The sequence below is a fragment of the Rhinolophus sinicus genome, linkage group LG13, assembly GCF_036562045.2.
Source record: "Rhinolophus sinicus isolate RSC01 linkage group LG13, ASM3656204v1, whole genome shotgun sequence".
NCBI classification, from domain to species: Eukaryota; Metazoa; Chordata; class Mammalia; order Chiroptera; family Rhinolophidae; genus Rhinolophus; species Rhinolophus sinicus.
This window is the reverse complement of record NC_133762.1, coordinates 16369934-16394239: the sequence shown is the minus strand read 5'-3', so window position 1 is coordinate 16394239 and position 24306 is coordinate 16369934. Positions and strand designations below refer to the sequence as shown.

Here is a 24306-nt window from a genome sequence, read left to right as displayed (position 1 = left end):
ATTATTATCAAAGTTGGCCTTTGAAATTGAGGAAAGAATGGGTCATATAAACACTACAGTTACTTTATTTGATGAGTCTGTTCTGTAGCTGGTGCTTAGTTTTATTAATCCATCAATCTTTTATTATCACTTGTTTTGTATTTATATTTAATTTTTACTTTAGGTGCAAAAATGATTGAAGATAACATTAAGCAACTGAATATACTACAGTACATGTTATATTCTAAATGAAAAGAACATATACAAGCAATTTCAAAATGTTGATGTTGCTACTTATTATTATTGTGTGTAAATGAGCCATACATGTATGCCATTAAATCAGGAGCCACTTTAGTGGGTCCATTTAGAGTTGAAATCACCGTAATCTTCAGTATGACATGTCTGAAATTAAAATTAACCTCATAAACTTGCTGCTTCTGTTTACAGTGCCAGGCTTTGTTTAGATGAATTCCGTGTGACATGATGTAACTTGAAAAGGAGAATGTCATGTTTCAAAGTATTTGTGTTGAAAAATGTGCTTTATATAAGGGTCCAATCCCTGGAGGATTTAAAAAAGTTTGTTTTTCATGTTTTGTTTTGCTTCACCAGAACACTGCAGTAGACTGTAAAATAACATCATCTACAACTGGAGATAAACAGTTTGATAAAAGTCCCACTAAAACAAGGCACCCTCGGAAAATAGATTTAAGAGCTAGATACTGGGCATTTCTTTTTGACAATCTTCGCCGGGCAGTGGATGAAATCTATGTAACTTGTGAATCAGATCAGAGTGTGGTGGAATGTAAGGTAAGGTTTGCTTTGAGGCTTCTAATCCATCTGGAGCCAGATTCTCCAATTTTTGCTATACCTGAGTTAATCATTTACCTCAGTATAGAATACTGTGGTTGCCATGCTGTATGTTAGGTCCCTGGAACTTATTCGTACAGGTGAAAGTTTGTACTCGTTGACCAACATCTCCCTGCTTCCCACCACCCCTTGCAACCACTGTTCTTCGATGTGCTTCTATGAGTGCTTCATGTTTTTCTTGGTTTCAATTTTTCAAGAGTACTCTTGTTTTTTTGTATTACCTAAATTATCTACTTTTCTATTCTGTGCAAGATTTGGTAGAAAGCTGTCTTGATTGTATTCCTCGGCAAGAAATCAAACGGATGGGGAGAGAGAGAGAGAGAGAGAGAGAGAGAGAGAGAGAGAGAAACACGATTATTTAAAAAATCTCTGTGCATTCTCCATTGCTACTGTAGGTGGCACTAGTGATATTTTCACATTCTTTGGTTTCATGTTTAATGTTTTAAGTTGCACTTTGCTCCCTTTTCTTTGAGATACTTATCACTCTCCTAATTCACTCTGGTCAAGGAAAAATTGATGGCTAACCATAAACAATCTTGGGTGGGAATGGAATGTCATCATAAGGTGTGTTTTTATTTTTAGATAACCTTATCTTCGTAATAGAGTATTAAACAGATACGCAGCATAAGCTGTCTCTAAAAAATCACTAAAAAGTCTGGCCTTTTAGTACATACAAACTATATACGGTGTTACTTTACACTTAATAAACTTATATGGAGAAAAGCCAGAGTGGTACATCTTTATAGAACTATTAGAAAGGTATAGCTTCTTCTGTTTCTATAGTGAACAGGGTTGAAAACTGAAATTCCTTGTTTAATACCTTTGCAATATATGTAGGGTCAAAGATAAGTTACATGTTGAGACAGTAGCTGTGTTTCCCCTAAAACTGGAAACAGCAAAAATAAGTTTTATATTAGCTTAAAAATGCGATCAATTAGAAGCAGGTTTCAGGACGAACAGTAATTGAAATCATGCAAATTTATGGTTTGATTGTCACAATTATTACTATCAACATGTGAAACTTCTTATGTTTTAAAAATAACAATATTTTTAAGCAAAATCATATCCTTGGAGTTCAGTGAATAAGCATGTTACAGTAGAAAACAATATTAGACTTAATTTCAGGTTAAAGTTTCTTGTATAAAATGAGCATGTGGCCCTAGATAATCTCTAGGGCAGCCCTAGAGATCAGTCAGATCAGCAGATTCTTAGATTTTATGATGACAAATAACAGAATGTTGATTAAAGAAATCAGATTTGTTTGTAAAATGTCTACTTCTTAATAGAAATGAGTTTGACAAACTGTGATCATGTCTCTGTGATGGCAGAAGAAACTTATGCCCCCTTTCTCTGATACTATATTTGAGGAAGCGGCACTTGGCCGTAAGACACTGGCTTTTTTTCCTGCCTCTTTGTCACTCATCTACCCAAAGCTTTGTGAAAGTTTAACAGTAATAGAAGTTTGTTCAAGCTGTGTGTTGTAAGAATGAGAAGATTCTGACCGAGTGAGAGGAGTAGACATGTGTTCTCTGTTCTTTGTACTGTGCCAAATGCTCACAGGCTCATGTTGAGAAATTAAATCAGGGAGCTTAAGAGTGCTTTTCATACTCCACTCTGCTACTCTCCCCATCCAGGTCTTACAGGTGGTGATGTTAAAAGATACAGTGTAGCATTTGATCGAAGTATGTGCTGGGTGTATAACACCTAGATTTCTTTTTTTTGTTTTTCTTTTTTCTGTTCTACAACATTTCTGTCACCTCATTTAATTAGTACCTTTCTGAGGTACAGAACCCGGGTTTTCCCCTCATTTTACAGGGGGATTCATCCCAAGATTTGCAGGTGAACTGACAAGACTTATCCCTCTTTAATTTTTGTGTTTTAGCCTTGGTTAAGTAACCACAGTTCAGTTCTTTGTCTCATATGTAAGATGCAGTTAATAATACCTATATTATGTAATTCACATGATAAGTATAACACGACAGTGCAAAGTGTATTTCCTATTTCAGCCAGGATTGCTGACCAGAACCCACCTCTGTAATCAAAACAGGCTCAGTTTTTCATTTTTGGAGTTGGAAGATGTGCCTGTTATGCTATCAGCCACTTTGCTCTATGCCTTGCTAAGAACTGACATCTCCACAAAACTGTATTCTCCCCGTCACTACTACATTCTCCCCTCTCCCTTAGGAAGTGGCCAGGAGGGTGGGCGATCAAGGAGGTAGTGGCCATCCCCTCAGCGTGTTCTCGCGGACTTTTGAGGTGGGGCTTGCAGGCTCAGGTGTAAAGATGACTGAATGGCAGTAAGAGTGCTGAAAGTGGTGTACTTGCCGTTTTGCTTTCAGATGATTTCCCTTTTGAACTGTTTATTCCATTAGCTAGCTTTAAAAAAAGCGGTTCTTAGAAATAATGCTTTTCAGACTTCCTCCACTTTTGGTAAAGCTCTTTCTTTTCCAAGGTTCCCTTTATCACCGACTTGTCCTGTGGCCTCTGACGCATGTTTCCACCCCTTCCTCAGCACGGGTTCCCCACTGTGCTCCTTCCTGTAGCTGAACTGGAGGCTGTATCGATGTCCTGGGCCCTGGGGTCTGTGCACCAGTATTGTGTGTCAGGAGGACAAAGGGATGGCGCCAACCATCCTGCTCTGGGCGCCAGTAACTAGAATTAATTACAAACCAATCAAATCCGTTGCAGCCAATTGGTAAACTAATTGGTAATTTTAGCTGTACATCTATATGTAGTGATCTGAATGCCCATAACATTACTTTCAGAGCCACTTTTGTTCTGTTTCCTCCTGCTGGACAAGATGGCCTTCATAGCTGTGGGGGCAGAGATGTGCATCGGTGACTGTGAGGCCGCTCCAGCTGCTTGTCTTGTTTGTGTCCCTTGTTCGTAAGACACGACTCGGGTTACAGCTGCATGGTACCCCTCTGATCATTTCCGATAACGTTGAGCTAAACATTCCTTAAAATAGGTTGTTTAAGTCACCAAAGGTAGTTTCTCTGTGCCAGCTGGTATCAGAGGCATAGCTGCTTATATTCTTGTCCTTTAGAGGGCTGTTGTTTCTTCTTCTTCTTCGTCCTCCTCCTCCTCCACCCCTAAAAGGGAAATTCAGACTCTTATTGCCAGTGATTTGGCACGACGGATTACCTTTGAAAGGAAATCAACAATACTGCTTTGTTCAGAAGAGTTTAACTTTTGTGACTAAAGTGAGGTTGGTACTGTATTTCGCATGCGAGTAATTTGGCAAAGAATTATTATTTTTTGGCCTGATTTCCAAAGTCTAGCTATATCTTTTTAAACATTCATAAGTGAAAAGTGTTTTTGAGGTCTTTGAGTGCCACTGATACTTGAAAGTCAGTGCAAGACATAGTTATGAAAAAGTAATATACTTATAAAACAAATGATGGTTTTCTAAACTTAAATTTAATGGGGTAACATTGTTTAATTACATTATATAAATTTCAGGTGTATAACTTTCTAATGCAACATCTGTATACGCTATGATGTGGTCACCACACAAAGTCAGGTCTCCTTCCATCATCTTGTATTTCACCCTTTGCCCTGTTTGTCCTTTCCTTATCCCACTTCCCCTCTGGTAACCACCATTCTGTTGTCTGTATCAAGGTGTTTGGTTTTTGTTTGTTTGTTGCTTGTGTTTTATATCCCATATATGAGTGAAATCATGTTTCTTGTCCTTTTCCATCTGACATTTCATTTAGCATCATACTCTCAAGATCCATCCATGTTGTCATACTTGGCAATATTTCATCTTTTTATGGCTGAGTAGTATTCCACTGTGTATATGTACCACATCTTCTTTAGCCAGTCATCTGTTGAAAGCCACTTGTGTTGTTTCTATGTCTTGGCTATAGTAGAACTCATGCAACTTAACAAGAAAAGAACAAACAATTTGATTACATTGATCAGAGGACCTGAATAGATACTTTTCCAAGGAAGACATACAGATGGCCAATAAATATATGAAAAAACGCTCAACATCACTAGCTAACGGAAATGCAAATCAAAACTACAATGAGAGACGCAGGGTTGCAACCATGGCGGTGACTGAGGAGCTCTTACACATGGACCTGTACGCGCTGCTAGGTATTGAGGAGAAGGCAGCGGGCAAAGAGGTGAAGAAGGCCTATAGGCAGAAGGCCCTCTCCTGCCACCCGGACAAAAATCCAGATAATCCCAGAGCAGCTGAACTCTTCCACCAGCTTTCTCAGGCCTTGGAGGTACTGACCGACGCTGCAGCCAGGGCTGCGTATGACAAGGTCAGGAAAGCCAAGAAACAGGTGGCAGAGAGGACCCAGAAACTTAATGAGAAAAGGAAGAAAGTGAAGCTTGACCTGGAGGCCCGGCAGCGGCAGGGCCAGGCCCGGGCCCAGGGCAGTGAGGAGGAGGAGGAGAGCCGGAGCAGCAGGACGCTCGGGCAGGAGATCCAACGCCTGCGAGAAGAGGGTTCACGGCAGCTGGAGGAGCATCAGAGGCTGATCCAGGAGCAGATACGCAAGGAACTGGAACAGAGGGTAAGAGGAAAGGCAGGCAATTCTGGAGGAACCCCCGAGCTCAAGCTAAAATGGAAAAGCAAGAAGGAGGACGAGTCAAAAGGTGGCTACTCAAGAGATGTCCGCCTGCAGCTTTTTCAAAAGTATGGAGAGGTGCTCAACCTGGTGCTTTCCAGTAAGAAGGCAGGCACTGCCGTGGTGGAGTTTGCAACTGTCAAGGCTGTGGAGCTGGCTGTCCAAAATGAACTGGGCCTGCTCAATAACCCTCTGAAGATTTCCTGGTTGGAGGGACGGCCCCAGGGTATGGAAGACCCCAGCCACCCAGGGCTGTCACAGGACTCAGTGGTGTCTGAGAGGGACTACGAGAGCCTGGTCATGATGCGTATGCACCAAGCCGCCGAGAGGCAGTAGCTGATCGCCCGGATGCAACAGGAAGACACGGTGGCGCAGCTCACGTAGCTTCCAGCCCAGCCACCCACAGCCCTTTCCTTAAACGTCACCAATAAAATTTTTTGAGTCTAAAAAAAAACTACAATGAGATCCCACCTCATATCTGTTACAGTGACAATTAACAGTAAGACAGGAAGTAACAAGTGTTGGAGACCATGTGGAGAAAAGGGAACTGTCGTGTCCTGCTGGCGGGAATGGCAGCCTCTGGAAAACCATTTACTGTTATTTACAGTAGCACCTACACTTACCCTGTGATTCAGCAATTTCACTCTCGGATTTATACTCATCAGAAATGCATACGTATGTGCAGAGGACGTCTACATGAATAACCGCACATAATTTGTAATATCCAGAATTTGTCAACAGTAGATTGGATAAATAAACACTCATGTAATAGAATGCTGTTCAGTAGTGACCTTGGATGTCAACAATAAATGAATTGCAGCTATACTGCAATATGGGTGAACCTAGTTAACAGATGTACAAGAGAAGTCACAAAATATTATGTACTCTGTGAGTTCATTATTATGGATTTCGAAGTCAGGCAAAATTACACTAGTGGAGGTTATAGCAGTGTTTGCCTCGGAGAGGGATGGAGTAATGACAGGGAGAGGACACCAGGAAACTTTTACACACTGGCATTATGGTATTTTTTGGCCTGGGTGGTGGTTGCATGGGTCTTTGCTTTGAAATAATTTATCTGAACATTTATATTTTGTGCATTTTTCTGTTCATTGAATTTCACATTAAAAAAGGTTAAAGGAATGGTCACTTGGGGAGTTCTTGAGGTGGAATACTCAGATTCAATCATTTTCTACCAAACAGTAAGAGTGCAAAGAAAGCAAAACCCAAAAAACTAGGTCAGTAAGTTCTGCAGTGTATTCAATGAGGAGAATGATGTAAAAATGATTAATTCCAAAGTCCTCCCTTCTAAAGTTTTTTTTGGAACTTTTTTTGGAACTTTTCAGTTTTTTTGGAACTTTTTTTGGAACTGAATGGAATTCAGTGTTTGTTGTTCATTTTCAATTAGGAAGTACTAATGATGCTGGATAACTATGTCAGAGATTTCAAAGCATTGATTGACTGGATTCAACTTCAGGAAAAGCTAGAGAAGACAGATGCTCAAAGCAGGTAATGAACTCTGGTCTTTATATTCATACCAGCTATCATTTTCTAAAGTAGTCCCTGAAATTGACAGTGAACTTGACACTCAGCTTAACTTGAAACTTGTAAAAATCTAAAATTTGGGAGCTGCAGTTTTCATTCATTCAGTAACATATTTTGTTTGGTACCTACTAGTACACTTTTATCCAGTGCAGAATTTAACTGCTGAATATGATCCACTTACTACTCTCAAGAATGTGTTGTCTCAGGGTGGGGTAAAATAGAACTTCCTGCTACCAAAAACTATTGCAGCTGCTCAGAAAAGGACAGGGTCACAGCTCTTTAGGGGGTAGACCAGGAAAACGTTCATGGAGCATGCAGAAGTGGTGAAAGGCTGTGATGGATTTTAACAGGCGGTTGGCCTTTCAAATGAAGGGAGTGAATTAACACTCTTGTGGATGTGCAGAGCCAGTGTGAAGTGAAGGTAACAGGGAAAGGTGTAGTTTCTCTTCGTGATGTACTAGGTGGTGAGGCAAACCGATGACTTTTAGCTAGGAATAATGCGAGATCAGAGCTATTTTACAGACCTTCTTTGGAATCGGCACATAGCATCTGAGTGCCATGTGCCAGGTTCGGGGACCTTTGTGGTGCAGAAAACAGACTTATTTCCTGCCCTTGTGAAGCGTTTGGTGCATTCACAGGAAAGGCCCATCAAACGCTTAGCATTAGGCAAAGTGCCATCAGAGAAATACCGTGTGGTTTCGGAGTATTAGAAAAGGCACCATTGGCCAGTTTGCCGAGTCCAGGAGAGCTTCCCCAAGGAGGTTCTGCTTAAGTGAGACAGAAATAGCAAGTAGGACTCATTTGACAAAGAGAGAAGAAAAGCGTGATTGCCTTGGAGGTGATGGTACATGTGATATCCAGGGTTGGAAGGGCACACGGTAGAGGCGGGACTTCAGAGTTAGCAGGGCTGGCGAGTGGAGAACAAGAGGAGCCGAACATACGGTGAGTCTAGACAGGCAGGCTGGGACCAGATTATGTAGGGCTCTGTAGACATGATCAAAACTGTACACTTTATTTGGAGCCATAAAAGGTTTTTTTATACGTGAAATCTTATCCCTTTTGAACTGGGGCAGGTCACATGGAGCTACAATGATGCCCTTTTACCCAAAGAAAACAGGCCCAGGCTGCAGCTTTGCCTTGAAGTGGAACCATCCAGTAGAGAATGCATCTTTTGTCCCATCCTAACATATCAGCCCCGTGGGGGGCACCAAGAGAGTGAAGGAATCACAAGAGACATCCCCAAGAAACAAAATCCAGGACAACCATGATATGTGAATCCTTTTAACAGTTTTTTTCTCACACTAAAAAATGTTGATACGCCTTTTTTGGTGCCTGATTTCCCCGCACGCAGTCCCTCCGTGGCTCAGGCCGAGTTGCCTTTGTTTGGACCAAGCAGTTTTGCCCTCACTCCCAGATAATACGTGATCAGATCTGGTGTCTGGAGGGTGCATTCCTTCACTGGGTAGAACCAGGGTGAGAGAGTGTCATGCTCGTTGGGGACTGGTGAAGAGAAGCAAAGGAAAGCAGGTTCAAAGAAAATGGAATAGTGCAGAGAGAGAAGCAGAGATGAAAGAAATCAGATGGTTTTTGGGAATTTAAGTGTTGCTTTAAAGTCTGTCCCTTCCATTTGTAATCTTTATGAGCCATGATTCTAACCACCCAACTACCCCAGTGTCCTTGACTTTGTACAGTTTATACCCTTATGATAAATCTTTATTTTCTCTTTTATTGAACTTGATTGAGTTTCTGTTTCTTTTTTCAAAAAGGGTCTGTAATGTAACTACCAATGTGTAAAGAAAAGCTAACTAGATTTTTATTTCTTGCTTGCAAACTCCAATCAGATAGCCGGTGGCTGTGTTGAGGATTGTACCGAGGAGATTCTGAGGCCAAGTCCAAGCTCAACAGTGGGCCCCGTCCTGACCCCCTGGTTCAGAAGCATAGATGAGGCATTTCTTCTTACCTTAAATAGTCACCAGCATTTTTCCTCTTTGTCTCCTGAGACCGCTCTCAGGTATAGAGAGCAACTTTAAATTCCCTGTAGATGGCAGTGTTTAGCTTACCTTCCTCCAATCATGCATCAAAATTCATTTTACCTACACTTCAGATTTAAATGTAAAAGCTGAAATGGTAACGTATTTAGAGAAGAAAATGTAGGTCGACATTTATATATTTTTGTGGGGAAGGAGTTTGTAAGACAAAGTAACAAACCACAACGGAAAACATTGATAGGCTTGACTTAATAGGAAGAAAATAATGCCTTTCTATAATAAAAATATTAAAAGTGAAATATTACATCAAATGTGCCAAAGGACTTATAGCCATAATAGTAATAATAGCAGTGTTAGTAGTAAATGATTTCAAATCAAGTAGTAAATGATACAAATACCAGTAGAAAAAATTGGCAAAAGATACCAACGTGCAAATCCCAGAAGAAGAAATTCACTGGCTGTTAAAGAAGTTCAATCTCAGTAGTGATGATAATAAACGTAAAACTTTGAAAACAAAAAACCATTTTGCCAATGCTTTTTTTTTTTTAAGTTAAACACCAGAACTGAAATTCCTGTAGGAAAAAGAAATCATCACAAGACTGAAACTCGAGCATAGGAGTCAGCAAACTTTTTCTGCCAAGTGCCAGGTAGTAAACACTTTAGACTTTGCAGGCAATGCTGCCTTTTCTCAAGCCAATGAAAAATTTAAAACAAGATATCAACAGTTGACAAGGTGCAAGGGACATGGGCACTTATCTGGTGGAAGTATAATTTGCCACAATCTTTCTGAAAGGTGATTTGGCAATAAATTGTCAAAACCTTTTGACTTTATTTGGATAACCTTTTATCTGAATTTTCTTGTTTTCTAACAACCTATCTCATTTATTAATGAGGGGAAGAAATCACAATCACTAGATTGAATGGAGAGTAAGAGGCAAGGGGATTCTCGGGAGTTATGGAGGTCTAACTGAAGGCCTTGTGGTTGAGAAGATGCTGCTTGAGAAACCATTTCAGTGGAGATTGTGCAGCTGATGGGTTATGGGCCAGTGAGGAAGGAGGAGGAGTTGGCTTTCCCAGCAGAGAGCAGTGAAGTGCTGAGGCTCCCACTCGCCTGGGGGATTGAGGTAAAGGAAGGAGACTTCGTGTTTGACTGTGTATTCTTCATTTAACCCTCACCGCTGTCTTTTCATCCTGATCCCAGTTCTACACACTCAGTTCTCTGGGACATCAGACACAAGTAGCCTGATTAGTACCATTGCTTTTGTAATGTCTTTTAGCTGGCTGTGTGGAGGCTTCAAAAATGTAAGTATAATGTCATGTATCTGAAAGCCTGTGGCCCCTGTTTGTGAAGCAGGGCCGCGTGGCCCTGAGGCATCGCCTGTGATTACTCCCTGGGAATATGGTGACTTTTTGGTAGATAGTGCTCTAGGGGAGAATTGTGACCCAATTCTGTTTGTATTACCCACTAACAACCAACAGAAGAGATTGAGTTGCCCCTCTTTTCTCTTAATTTAATCTGCTGTGTGTCTTGAATTGGCAGACCAACTTCATTGGCATGGGAAGTAAAGAAGATGTCTCCTGGACGCCATGTGATTCCAAGTCCATCAACAGATAGAATAAGTATAACATCAAATGCTCGAAGAAGCTTAAATTTTGGGTAAGATGAACTCAAGAAAACCTACTAAGGCTTTCATTACAGTAAATTATTTTCTCTGGATAATACAGTATTATAAAACTGCTATTCCAGTATAAAAATATCCATGTTCGTTTGTGGTGGTTGTGTATATGTTCAAGTTTTCTTTAAAATCCAGGGGACTAAAGGTTTAAATTTAGGCAATGTAGTATTCAAACATAATTAGGATCCAAAAATTTAAACCCATAAAAGTATTTCATGCTAAATCATTTGTGACATGAACTGGTGATTTCTTTCAAAACAAAAGATCTGAACGTGTATCCCTGTGTTATTGTCATGTAAATTACATCTTCATACAACATAAATCACATCAACACAGTTTTATCAGTATTGTTTTATGCAGTTGTCTTTTAAATCAGAAGAAGAAAAGAGTTAGAGAAGATTAAAAAAACACCACATTGATATTGTTTTTTGTATTTACGTATGTAGTAACTTTTACTGGTGCTCTTTATTTCTTCACATGGAATCAAGTTACTATCCAATGTCCTCTCACTTCAGCCTGACAGGGACTCCTTTAGCATGTCTTGTTGAGCAGGTCAGCTAGCGACAGTTTCTTTGGTTTTGTTTATCTGAGAATATCTTAATTTAGCCTTTCTTTTTTGAAGGATAGTTTTGTAGTACATACAATTCTTCGTTGAGAGTCATTTTCTTTCAACACTTTGAATATGTTCTCTCACGGCCTTCTGGCTTCCATGGCTGATGTGAAATAAGCTGCTGTTCTCATTGGGCTTCTTTTATGAGATGCCTCCCTTGTGTCTTGCTTCTTTTCAGATTCTTTGTCTTTCAGGAGTTTAACTGTATGATGTATCTAGATGTGGACCTCTTGAGTTTATCCTGCTTAAGTTCATTGAGACTTTTGGATGTGTAGTGAATGTTTTCCATCACATTTGGGAAGTTTGTGTCTTGTTATTTCTGCAGATATTCTTTTTGCCCCTTTCTCTCTCTCGTCTAGGGATCCCACTATACCTACTGTGTTTCCCTGAAAATAAGACCTAGCTGGACAATCAGCTCTAATGCGTCTTTTGGAGCAAAAATTAATGTAATACCAGGTATTATATCATATCATATCATCATATGTCATCATATCATATCATATCGCATCATATATCGTATCATATCATATCATATCATCATATCATATCATATCATATCATATCATACACCTGGTCTTATACCACAGTAAAGTAAGAATGGGTCTTATATTACTTTCTGCTCCAAAAGGTGCATTAGAGCTGATTGTCTGGCTAAGTATTATTATGTTAGCACTATTGTTGCTGTTCCACAGGTCTTTGAGGCGCTCTGTTCACCTTTCTGCATTTTTTGTTTCTTTCTGTTTCTCAGATTAAACAATCTCAATTGAAGAGATCAAATTTGATCATTCTTTATTTTGCTAGCTCAAATCAGCTGTGGCACACCTCTGGTGAATTTTTCCTTTCAGTTATTGCACTTTTCAACTCCAGAACATCTATGTAGTTCTTTTTATAGTTACTTTCTCTTTATTGATTTTCTGTATTTGGTGAAACATTCTTTCCCCCATCATGCCACAGTCATTTTCATCTTTTGTCACTACTGAACCTTGCATATACTTGAATTAATATTACATTTGTGTTGTGTTATACTTTTTTAAATATTGAAATCTTTGTACTTATACTATGACATTCTTTATGGCAAGATCTTTGTCATATCTTCTGTATCCCAAGCACTTAGCATTGCACTGGCACTTAGACTTCATTAAGCGTTTTTCACTAGAACCAAATTTTTGCATTCAAATGAGATTATCAGATAGTAGTATTACCTTAGGTGTGAAAGTTGATGGACTTTGGAACCTTACAATATTTGACTTTAGTGGAGTACATTCAAGTGTATTCAAGTATGATTTTAAGGGAAGTTCCTTTGTAGTACATTCCATTGGTGTGTGGTTCAGAGTGTTGTACAGTGTATGGTTCGTTTTAATCCTGGGAGCCTTTAATGCATACATGGTACTCGTACTGCATACAAGTCCTCGTACTGATCTCTGTCTGCTCGTACTGTTGGCTTAATTGACACTCTTTATTATCATAGTGAGATGAGACATACTGTTTTTCCCAGCGTGCTGAAAGATGGGGGCTCAGAGACTAACTTTAGTATACCTGCTCACTTCTGCTGTTACTTGCCAAGTTAGATGCTTACTCAGAATTTGTAGTTAGTTACCAAACTTGTTTAGTCAAGTTGTCTTCATTATTTTAACTCATAATTTAAATATTAAGTAAGCCAATAAAATTGAGTTTAGAAAGAGTTATTGTTCCTATGAAAACTAAGACAAGTTTTTGAAAAGCTTTGATAAAGGTGTAAACTATTAAAATAAAGTTTTGCTGTCAAATGAGGAGTGGATAGAACAACTATGAAAGATTGGAGAAAATATTATTAAAGTTAGGAAGGATTTTACACTTAGATTTTTTGATAGGTGTCACTAAAGTCTCACTCGATTTTACAGAAACTGAAACTGGACATTGTCAATGAGGCATCAAGCTTGTGTTTCATATAAGAAGTATACACAAAGAAAAACTCTCTTTTAATAGTGTCTGTCAATAGATTGGCAAATTAATGCATATGCACGTCATTAAAAGGTGTGAGTTTTAAATGAAAATAAAAAGTTTAAGGTATATGCGTATTTTTTAAGATTCCCAATTTAACTGAAAGTTTTTTAAGCTGAACTAATGAGAGTTTCTATGTTATCTTTGATCCCGTATGTTACGCTGTATTAAATTAAGTGTTGGACCAAGATAAATGTATGAATATATTTGCCTTAAGTTGCTGTGGTAGTATGTTTCTCCATATTTGTGAATACATACATACACACACAAATTCATTTAATACTTAGATGTAGTCTATGTATATTTAAAACTTCACTTTTATGTTTGATGTATTAACACAGCCATTTTATGCCTAGGGGTTCACCTGTCACAGTGGCTGCTCCTCGTCTGGCTCCCACCGGTGTCAGTTGGGCTGACAAGGTAAAGGCTCATCACACAGGCTCTACTGCTTCTTCAGATGTGGCACCTGTCCCTACTTGCCCACCAGTGACAGTACAGAAGACTTCCTGCAAAAATGGCAAGTGACTTTGAATCATCCTTCTTGTGAAGTAGACAGGTGGATATATCTGGAAGTATTCATTTCAGTTGACATTGGTGCTAATAGCATTATACATTTAGCTTTGTGCATCATTTATATGATAATTTGCACTAGTTAAAACCATAAAATAATCTTAAAAAAACATATGAAAGCTTATGGAGGTCATTCTAGTCTCTGGTTTGCCCTGTGTAAACTTCAAGGAGAATGAATTCTTCTGTCAGTTCATTTATAAGGTAGGTCCTTTATGACTCCTTTGACTTAAAATAGAAAAAAATAGGCTAGATCATTCTCTATGTAGTAAATACTTATAAGTCACGAGCCACTATTTCATTAATATTTAAATGATATTTTGGTACTAAAATAATATTCTATGTTTGTCTTTGCTTACACATCTGTTTTCTATACATCAGAATAATGAAGCGGTTCAAATAAATAGAAGGGCTATTATTCTGAGGGTCCACTTGGAATTTATGCCATAAAAATTTCCTTCATAAAATGGTTTTATATAGAAATCCAGAGTGGATTTTTTTTTATATATCTAAGAATAAGGCTTAGATTTTAGGATGATAGTAAGTAATAATGAATTTCTTGTGAATTAAGGAGCAACTTAAAAATACTGCTTTTTTTTCTTCAATGAAAGATCCCTTTGGTGCTTTTTTTAGTTCAGAAAGAAATGTTTTATTGGATCTAACAGAGACATTTTCACCTTTAGATTATGGATTTTTTGTTATGTTTTGTTTTTCCACTTTGGTTTCAGTACATTGTATGCACTGATTTCAAATAATACTCCTTACTTTTACCCAATATATTCCTCTTCCTTTCTCTATAAAGACTAAAAAGTAGAAAATTGAAAATAGGCATCAATACTTACTCTTAGGAAAAGGTACGAAAATGTGGAATCATAAAGTTTAGTTTCTGTATCTTGAAAACAGTCTGAGAGAAGTATGTTAAAGAATCAAAATTACAAAAACCCTTAAAGAATCATGGCATTAGCACATATCATGGTTTTGTTTAAAGCAGTACTCGCAGATAATTCACGAGTGTGACCATTTAATTGAGGTGAAATGGCAGATCTTGTATATAATGGGGCTTAAAAATACCTTTGTTAATGCAGCAGGAAATTTTGCTTCCATCCACTTTGGTCTTCAGTTTCGGGGTTTTGATACACAGGTGTGGTATATATCTTAAGACACTTATAGTGACAGTATCTATAGTACTGAAGTTTGTAATGATATACTATAAAATCATTTTTGTTAAAGATTAAGCACATGCTTTTACTTTGCTCTTTCCCTAAACTCAACTAAAGTGAAATAACAAGATTAAAAAATAGGCCTTAAGGAAAAAGAGAGAGAAGAGATGATATGAACAAAATTTGGGAAGTTAGAAAGAACAAAGACCAGTGGTGACATCTGACTAAGCTAACTGAATCCTAAGCACAGAGAGTTGGGCAAACTGTTGTGTTCCACAGAATTCCCAAAAGGATCAGATAAAGGTAGAGGCTATACTTGTATGTAAGAAGCATCCTGAAATCTCCCCACATCCCCTTAACTCTCAATAGTAGGATGACTATATCCCCCTCACTCAAGTAGAATATTGGAGCTTTCTTCTCTAGAGAAGGTTAAAAAAGATGGAATTGGACCCAGGCATATTGGAAGGTGGGAGTACTGTATTTAAAAACAAGGAGATTAAGTGAAAAGCTATGGCCATATAAAGATAATGTAGAGATCCCTTATCCTCACTTGCATTTCAAGCCCTCTTCTCCCACTGAATGCCAGGTTTCCAGATGAAGAGAGCCCACAGCCGAGGAACGCATCCCACATCTGCTATAGATCATGAGATATTGGTCTTTGAGGCTGATACTGTAATTGGATGAGTGTCTCGTAGTTGGGCAATCTGAAGCCAGATAGTCTGCAAAGAGGGGTGCCAATAATTTCTTCCCTCCCTGTGCATACGCGGCACACCACTGTCAAGTAGTCGAGTCTGTTTTCCATTACCTTGAATCTTTGGCTGGCCCTGTGACTTGATATGATCAGGAGAATGTGACAAGAGGATGTTAGGTACATTCCCAGCCTAACCCTTTAAGAGGCGTTTGTACCTTCTGTTTTCTCCTTATTGGAAGCCAGCTTCCCTGTAGGGAAGCCTAGGATAGGCCACTAGTAATGAGACACCATGTGAAGAGAAACATGCCACGAGGAGGAACACCTAGTTGTCTCAGCCAACAGATAGTGCCAAGGCGTCAGGCATTTGGTGAAGCCGTCACTAACGGTGAGTGCCCTTGCCGACGCCACGCTGAGATGAGATGAGCGTACCCACACAGCACTCCTCAGAATCCTGCCTCAAAGAATTGTGTTGACATTACACGGTTAGTGTTTTCAGGTGCCAAATTTGGGGCCTGTTAGAAAAACATAGATGATGGTAATATGTAGTATTTGAATCACAAGGATCATAGAAAAAGAAAGAGAGAAAAGGAGATCTCATTACGGAGATAATGAAAGGAAATAACTCCTATGACTCTTTACACCAAAATAGCTCTTTAAGTATAATGGATGAAAATAGAGTGACATAAATCATGCTGGGAAATTTATGAATACTACAGATGATGAGAGGCTCTAAAAAATTAGAGAAAATAATCAGTTTGTATTCAAATGACCAAGAATCAGAATGGCATCTGCTTTTGCCAGACTATCACTAGAAGCCACAAGAAAAGTGAGCAATGTCTTCAAAATTAATTTCCAATTTAAAAGTCTATGTCCAGCAAAATTGTTTTTTAAATGTAAGAGTAGATTAAAGACATTTCAAACATACAAGATCTCAAAAATTTGTTTTACCTCCATGGACCCAGTCACTGTTGGAGGGACCCAGTCACTATTGGAGGGAACCAGCACAGAAGCGAGGCAGAGGGAGTCATTTTTTTTTTTTAATTTTTTTTTTTTAATTTATTGGGGTGACAATTGTTAGTAAAATTACATAGATTTCAGGTGTACAATTCTGTATTACATCATCTATAAATCAGAGGGAGTCATTTTGTGGTGGTAATCCCACGGTGCTGGCCGTACACCAGGTCCAGAGGGTTATGGTGGTCACTGTGCTCTGGAAGAGAAGAATCCCAGAAGATAAATTCCTAAACCATATGATGTGTTTGCATATAGTAAGATGAGATTTGAAATGTAGGAGAGTTGAGGTTGAATTCATTCTTAGAATATATTGAGGCTAAATCATGGAAAGAAAAGAAATGGGAAACTGCAGAGGAGAGCACGAGAGGCACACCTTTACAGGAGTCTGAGGGATGCAGTGAAATGGTGCAAAAGCAGCATTTGAATAGATAATCAGTGAGAATTTGCTCAAAGTGTGGAAAGACATAGCCTTCTAGTCAAGAAGCACTGTAAACCCCAAGCAGGAAAAATACAAAACAAATCTCATTTACAAGCAATATACCAAAAATCAAAGAGAAAAATTTTACAAGTAGTTGGAACTAAAAAGAAAAAAAAAAAAGCCTATTTTCAAAGGAGCAAGAAAATGCCAATAGATGATGGAAACCACATGACAGTGGAGTGACACGATTAAGACGCTGAAAGAAAATAACTGACAGTATACAATTGTATATCTAGTAAAAATAGCCTTTAAAAGTGAAGGTGAAATAAAGAGAAACCCAGATAAATAAAACTTGAGAGAATTATACACTAAAGTAAATGCTACAGAGAGCTTTTAAGGTGGGAGGAGAATGATCCCAGATGGAAGGAAACTTGGAGACACACACAGGAATGAGAAGCCTAGCAGTAAACATGTGGGTAACATTGACTGTGACACATAATGTCATGTCTAGTAGATATCTGTAGACATATGTAGAATATGAGCTATAGGTAATATAAAAACTTATGACAAAAATCCAAAAGACACGTCCGGCTGGATGACTCAGCTGGTTAGAGCTCGATCTATGAACAACAGTGCTGCAGGTTCAATTCCCACATGGGCCAGTGAGCTGCGCCCTCCACAAGATTAAAGGTCAACGACTTGGAGCCGATGGACCCTAGGGAAACACTGTGCCCCAGTATTCCCCAATTAAAAAAAAAACAAAAGACTAAAATACAAGTTTTTGGAAAAAAAAAATTCCGAAAGATAGGAGAGGAATAAGTAGAGTTTTTGTTTTTTTAGGGTCCTAGCATTGTGTGTGAAGTTACAAAAGTAATACTTTGTATTACACATTGTAAGCAAAGGATGTTATAAATTCTAAAAACGACAGGGAAAAGTAGGAGAATGTTTAACTAGTAATATGACTTTTTTTATTAATCCAAAAGAAGGCAAGAAATGAGAACAAAGAAACACAACAAATGAGACAAATCAAAACAAAGTATAAAATGGTAGAAGTAAATGCAAATTTATCCCAATATTATGTGTAAGTGGTCTAAATATTAATATTTAACAACAAAGATCGTAAGACTCCTTTAAAAATAAAGCCCAACTATATTGTGCTTACAAGACATACACCTTCAATATGAAGATACCAAAAAGTCAAAAGAAAAAGACAGGACAATATATTCCATGCGTAATCTATTCAAATCAAAGCTGGTGTTGCTCTAATACCAGACAAAATAGACAAAAGTAGAGAAAGAAGGAACATTTTAAAGAGAGATTTAAAAAAAATTTTAAAGGGTCATTTCAGCAGAGAGATAAAATAAATCTAAATTTATGTGTACAAATACATACCATCTTTAAAACATATAAAGCAAAAACTGACAAATGAGGAGGAAAATTGAAAAATCTATACTCATGGTGGGAGATTTTAACATAACTGTCCCAACAACTGATAGTACAAGTAGACAGAAATCAGTGATGATACAAAATAAACAACCTGATTAATGAAATTCACACAATTGATATGTCTAACAAATAATGCTTCTTCTTTTCCATTTTTTCTTTTGATGTTTCAGTCTGGAAACTTTTTTTTGGTGGGGGTTAATATTTTAAAATTTTTAAAGATTTTTATTAAAACCATAGCTAAAATACAATATTATATGAGTTTCACAGGTACATCATAGCTGTTCAACATTTATGTACCTAAAGAAGTGATCACCCTGATAAGGCCAGCAACCTTCAATCTAGAAACTTGACTGAAATGTCTTCTAGTCCACCAATCCTCTGTTCTATGTCTGATTCATATTTTCTTGACTGTATTAATAATGACTATATTTTGAAGTCGATATCCAAAAAGTAAAATACCTGAACTACCTGTAGATTTGTTACTTTAAAAACATTTTTGAGGAATTTTCAGTTATTTGATCCTGTTTTATAGCCTGCCACTTAATACTTAGTTAAATGTTTAACATGGTGTATTAAAAATTATAGAGGCTCCTTCTAAAAATATTTGAGTTTTCTTTTGGCAAGAAGATACAGTACAAGCATATCCCCTTAATTCTGTCAAGGTTTGGTTTGAGGTTTTATTAAACTTGATATGTTTTAATTTGGTCTTTATTCTTTTCGGGTGTCAGCTGAAAACCTGGGGTATTTGCCAAGGCCACTACATTCCTGTTTGCCAACTTTTGTGTCCTCAGCTCTATACAGTTGCTACAGGATCTGCTTAGCTCATTAGCATCACAGCTGCTGCTTTCTGCTGGGTGTCTTGGAATCTTGCCCTTGTATATGCAAAGCTTAGCAGTTGTCAGACTTCTTAAGGGAAGATTGAATGCAGACTTTTTGGCTCACTTTCCTGCAGTTCCCCCCTCCAACATTTTTGCCCCTGAAGTCCCAGTTGCTTTAGACTCATTGAACTCCAATAGTTGTCTCAGCCAGACAGGACTGCTGGTTTCTGTGAGGGCTCACTTCTCCTGCACTGTGAATTCCAGATGTCTTTAGGGAAAATTCCGAGGTGAATGTGAATCTCATGCTGTTGTCCTCCCCTTTTCTCAGGGAGCGTAGTTCCTCAAATCTTGCCTGTATTGGTTGCTTTCCAGTGCCTTTAAACGGTTCATTTATATATTTTGTCTAGCTTTTCTAGTTGTATTTGGAGGAAAGACGGTTACATGTGATACAGGCTACATTGTCATGGTTTTCCCTATAACACATATTCATACACACACGGAACATTTAGGAAAATTGACACGTTAAGGCATTAAACAAGTTTCAACAAATTTCAGATGATTGAACTCATTCAGTCTCTCTGAACACAGCGGAATTAAGTTACAAATCAGTTACAAAAAGCCATACAGTTCTCAAATTTTTGGAATTTTAGAATATATTATCTAATAATCATGAGTCAGAAGAAATCACAATGAAATTTAGAAAATGTGAATTGAATGAAAATGAACATTTAAAATCTGGTGGGATTAAGATAAAGCTATGCTCTGAGGAAAATTTCTAGCCTCAGTCGCACATATTAGGAAAGAAGAAAACCAACAATTCACAGTTTGTCCATCCCAAGAAGGTAGAACAGAACAACCACTTAAACCCAGGGAACATAGAAGGAAGGAAAATATATAGGTAAGAATAGAGAAAATCAACAAAGCCCTAAAGGTTGTTCTTCAAATAGACTAATAAGCTTAACAGACCTCTAGTAATACTGATGAAGAAAAAGAAGAGACAAGGTGTAATGCCAGGAATGGAATAGGGGCATTTGTAGACATCCCACAGATATTAAAAAGATAATAGGATATTATGAACAATATTATATACTAAATTTAGAAAGAGAAGAAATTGACAAATTCTTTGAAAAACACAATGGACCAAAACTTGCATAGTAAGAATTAGAAAAATTTACAAGTATTAAAAAATGTGAGTCTATAATTAAACATTTTTTAACAAAAAAAAGGCCAGGTAGTAAGGCTTTCCGTGTGAATTCTTCCCCAAATTTAAGGTAAAAATAACATCAATCTTACCAAACTCTTCCTGGGAATAAAAAAGTGGAGTTCATTTTATAATGCTAGCGTAACCTTAGTATCAAAACCTAACAAGGTTATTAAAATAAAACAGAACATTTCTCTTAAACATTGTTGTAAAGACCCTAAATAAAATGTTAGTGAATTAAACACAATGCTAAATAAAAATGATAACGAATCACAGTCAAGTTGGGATCATTCCAGTGGTTTTCAATCACTGGTTGTATTGACTTGAATTTAGTGATGCTTTATTAATAATGACATTTGTAAACTTTAAAAAGTTGTGCAAGTAATGGAGAGTGAAAACTATATGAAATACAATTTTTAGTTTTATGCACTTCTAAGATTATTCTAAGTATTTAGAAGCTCTCTAATGGTTTATAATTGTATGATGTGCTGGTCTCAACAAATATTCTTCATTAGGGGAATAATTTTTCAACAGCGTTTCTACTGCAGATTCATTAAAAATGTTACCTGTCCATAACTAATTTCTTAGTGTCCAGAGACCTGTTGTAGTTTCTGTTTTGATACTGTTTTTATACTCCTCTTGACTTGCTTCAGTTATTTCTGTTTTTCCTTTTATGTTTCTGTTGGCCATCTTATTGGTTAATGGATTAGGTCCAGGTTTTAGGCAGTATTTCTTTCAAAGAGGGGTGTTAAATCTTTCCTTGAAAAAGTAAAGTTATTAATCACAGTGCTTCTAAGAGTGAGCCAGTTAAATTAGCTGGAAACTAAAATCTTTTTTCAAACTTAATTTCATAGGTCAGTTTTTTTGTTGTTGTTTTTTTTGGTATGTGCAGGTTTAAACAGTTGATTTTGTAATTTTTCATGCATATATTTAAAGGAAAAAGCAGAAATGAATAACATTGTTATGTACTAAATTTTTAAAAAGTTACACGTGGATGAAAATTAGATACAGACTAGATAGTACGTTACTTAAGGTATTAATAATTTTATTGTTTACCATAGCCATATTGTTAGCTTTTTAAAAAATTACTATTAAAGACACATACTGAATATTTATGGGAGAAATGATATGTCTAGGATTTGCTTTAAAATATTTCAAAAAAACAATAAGGAAGCAGAAATAAATGAAATAAGAGTAGAAGAATGTTGATAACTATTAAAGCTGGATTATTGGAACATGGGGTTCATAATACTATCTTTTTCTATATTGTGTATTTGAAAATCCCCATAATAAAAAGTTTAAAAAACCACAAAACAAATTTAAGCATAAATTCCCCTTAGAGATTTCAAAATCCAGACATTTGAAGTAAAATATTACAGGTTCTGTGTAATCTTTATTTTAACATCTAATATAAAAAATTTGACACAGTCATTTTATTTTAAAAAACAGGATAATAATTTGCAAGAATGAGTGTTTTTTGTTTTTTTTTCCCCTTGAAATAAAATTCCTTCTCATTAGTGAATCATGTGATGGTATGGTCTGTGACACACAAAAAAAGAAAAAATACTTTACACAGTAATGTAGATTTGTAGTTTTTCAAAAATAAGCTTCAGGAATCAGCTTATTTCATCATAATTTTTTTACACAACCTTGGTTGAGATACGATTCATATACCATACAATTCACTAATTTAAAGTATACAATTCATCTACTTTTAGTGTATTCACCGATATATGCAACCATAACCCCAGTCACTTATGCAATATTTTCATCACCTCCAAAAGAAATATCTTCGCAATGATTTTTTTGTATTTGACATTAAAGTCAAAGGCAAGAAAAGCAAAAATAAAAAAGTGGGATGCCATGAGTCTAAAACCTGCACAGCAGGGAAGACCAACAGAATGAAAAGATAACCTACAGAATGGAAGACAATTATTGCAAATTATATGATAATTTAAATTTTGGATATACCCCTGATATCCAAAAAATACATAAAGAACTTGTATGACTCAATAGCAAAAAACAAACAAGTCAATTAAGAAATAGAGGAACTGAATGAACAGACATTTGTCAAAGAAGATATCCAGATGGTCACAGGTGCATGAAAAAGTGTTCAAATCACTAATCATCGGGAAAATGCAAATCAAAACCAGAATGAGATGTCACCTCACACCTGTCAGAATGGCTGTCATCCAAAAGACGAGTTAACAAGTGCTGGTGAGGATGTGGAGAAAAGGGAACCCTTGTGCTCTATTGGTGGGATTGCAGATTGGTGCCGCCACTGTGGACAGAGTATGGAGGTACCTCAAAAAATTAAAATAGAGCAACCATATGATGCGGGTATATATCCAAAGGACACAAAATCACTGTCCCAAAGATATAGCTGTACCACCATGTTTATTACAGCAGTATTTACAACAGCCAAGACATGGAATCAACCTAAGTATCCATTGATGGGTGACTGGATAAAACAGTTGTGTATGTGCACCCTCATGCGCACATACATGCACACACACGCACACATAATGAATTGTTATTCAGCCATAAAAATGGAAGTCCTGCCATTTGCAACTACATAGATGGACTTCGAGGGAATGACACGTATGTTAAGTGAAATAAGTCAGGGAAAGACAAATACTGTGTGGTCTCACTTATATGTGGAGTCTTAAAAAAAAAAAAGGAATTCTTAGAAACCACAGGTCGGTGGTTGCGAGAGGTGGGGGTGGGAGAAATGGGAGATGGTGATAAAAAGGTAGAAACTCCCATAAGTTCTGCAGATAGACTGCACAGCATGGTGACTGTAGTTTGCAAAAGGAAAAAAAACTGGCAACTGTGAGGTGATGGGTGTTAACTACTTATTTTGGTAATTATTTCACATATACTTATATCAGACATTGTGTTGTATACCTTAAGCTAATACAATGTTATATGTCCATTATATATCAATAAAACTGGAAAGAAAAAAAACAAAAACCTCATGCCCTTGATTTAACACCTCTCTAATCCCACACTCCCCCATCCCTTATTAGCATATAGCATTATCACCAGATTTTAGCCGTTCTGATCTCTACCTGATAGGTAGATAGTGATATCTCATTGTGGTTTTTGCATTTCTCTAATGGCTAATGATGTTTAATTGCTCTTATTCCTTACTTGCCATTTGTTTATACTCTTCATTGTAATGGTTATTCATTTCTTTTGCCCATTTTCTAGTTGGATTGTTTGTAATAATATTGTTGACTTTTGAGAATTCTCCATATATTTTAGACACAGTCCTTTGTTGGATGTTTTCTACCAGTTTGTTGTTTGTCTTTTCATTCTCCTCACAAAGTCTTTTGCAGAGGACAAATTGTCAGTTTCAATGAGGTCCATGAGGTCTTCTCTTTATGGATCATGTTTTGGGTGTCGGTCTAAGAACTCATTGTCTAGCCATCGGTTGGAAAGATTTTTGTTTGTTTGTTTGTTTGTTTTTTGTTTTTTTGTTTTTTTATTGGGGAAGGGGAACAGGACTTTTTTTTTTTTTTTTTATTGGGGAACAGTGTGCACTTTCAGGACTTTTCTCCAAGTCAAGTTGTTGTCCTTTCAATCTTAGTTGTGGAGGGTTCTGTTCAGCTTCAAGTTGTTGTTCTTTGAGTCTTAGTTGTGGAGGGTGCAGCTCAGTTCCAGGTCCAGTTGCCGTTGCTAGTTGCAGGGGGCGCAGCCCACCATCCCTTGCGGGAGTCGAACCGGCAACCTTGTGGTTGAGAGGACGTGCTCCAACCAACTG

At 37.3% G+C, this 24306-nt stretch overlaps 1 protein-coding gene and 1 pseudogene across 35 annotated transcripts in view; both read left to right on the top strand.

Annotated features, from left to right (window-relative positions):
• Positions 1-24306, top strand: part of SCAPER (S-phase cyclin A associated protein in the ER) — a 221071-nt gene that overhangs the window by 25652 nt on the left and 171113 nt on the right. For 28 of the 35 annotated variants that reach the window (XM_074318185.1, XM_074318183.1, XM_074318178.1 and 25 more), the window contains 4 exons: positions 589-786; positions 6835-6935; positions 10500-10616; positions 13582-13742. In XM_074318185.1, the coding sequence (XP_074174286.1) occupies positions 589-786; positions 6835-6935; positions 10500-10616; positions 13582-13742 (577 nt within the window). The remainder of the gene's footprint in view (positions 1-588; positions 787-6834; positions 6936-10499; positions 10617-13581; positions 13743-24306) is intronic. The other 7 variants (XM_074318193.1, XM_074318192.1, XM_074318190.1 and 4 more) reach the window with 3 other exon arrangements.
• On the top strand, positions 4757-6428 carry LOC109457941 (dnaJ homolog subfamily C member 17; annotated as a pseudogene).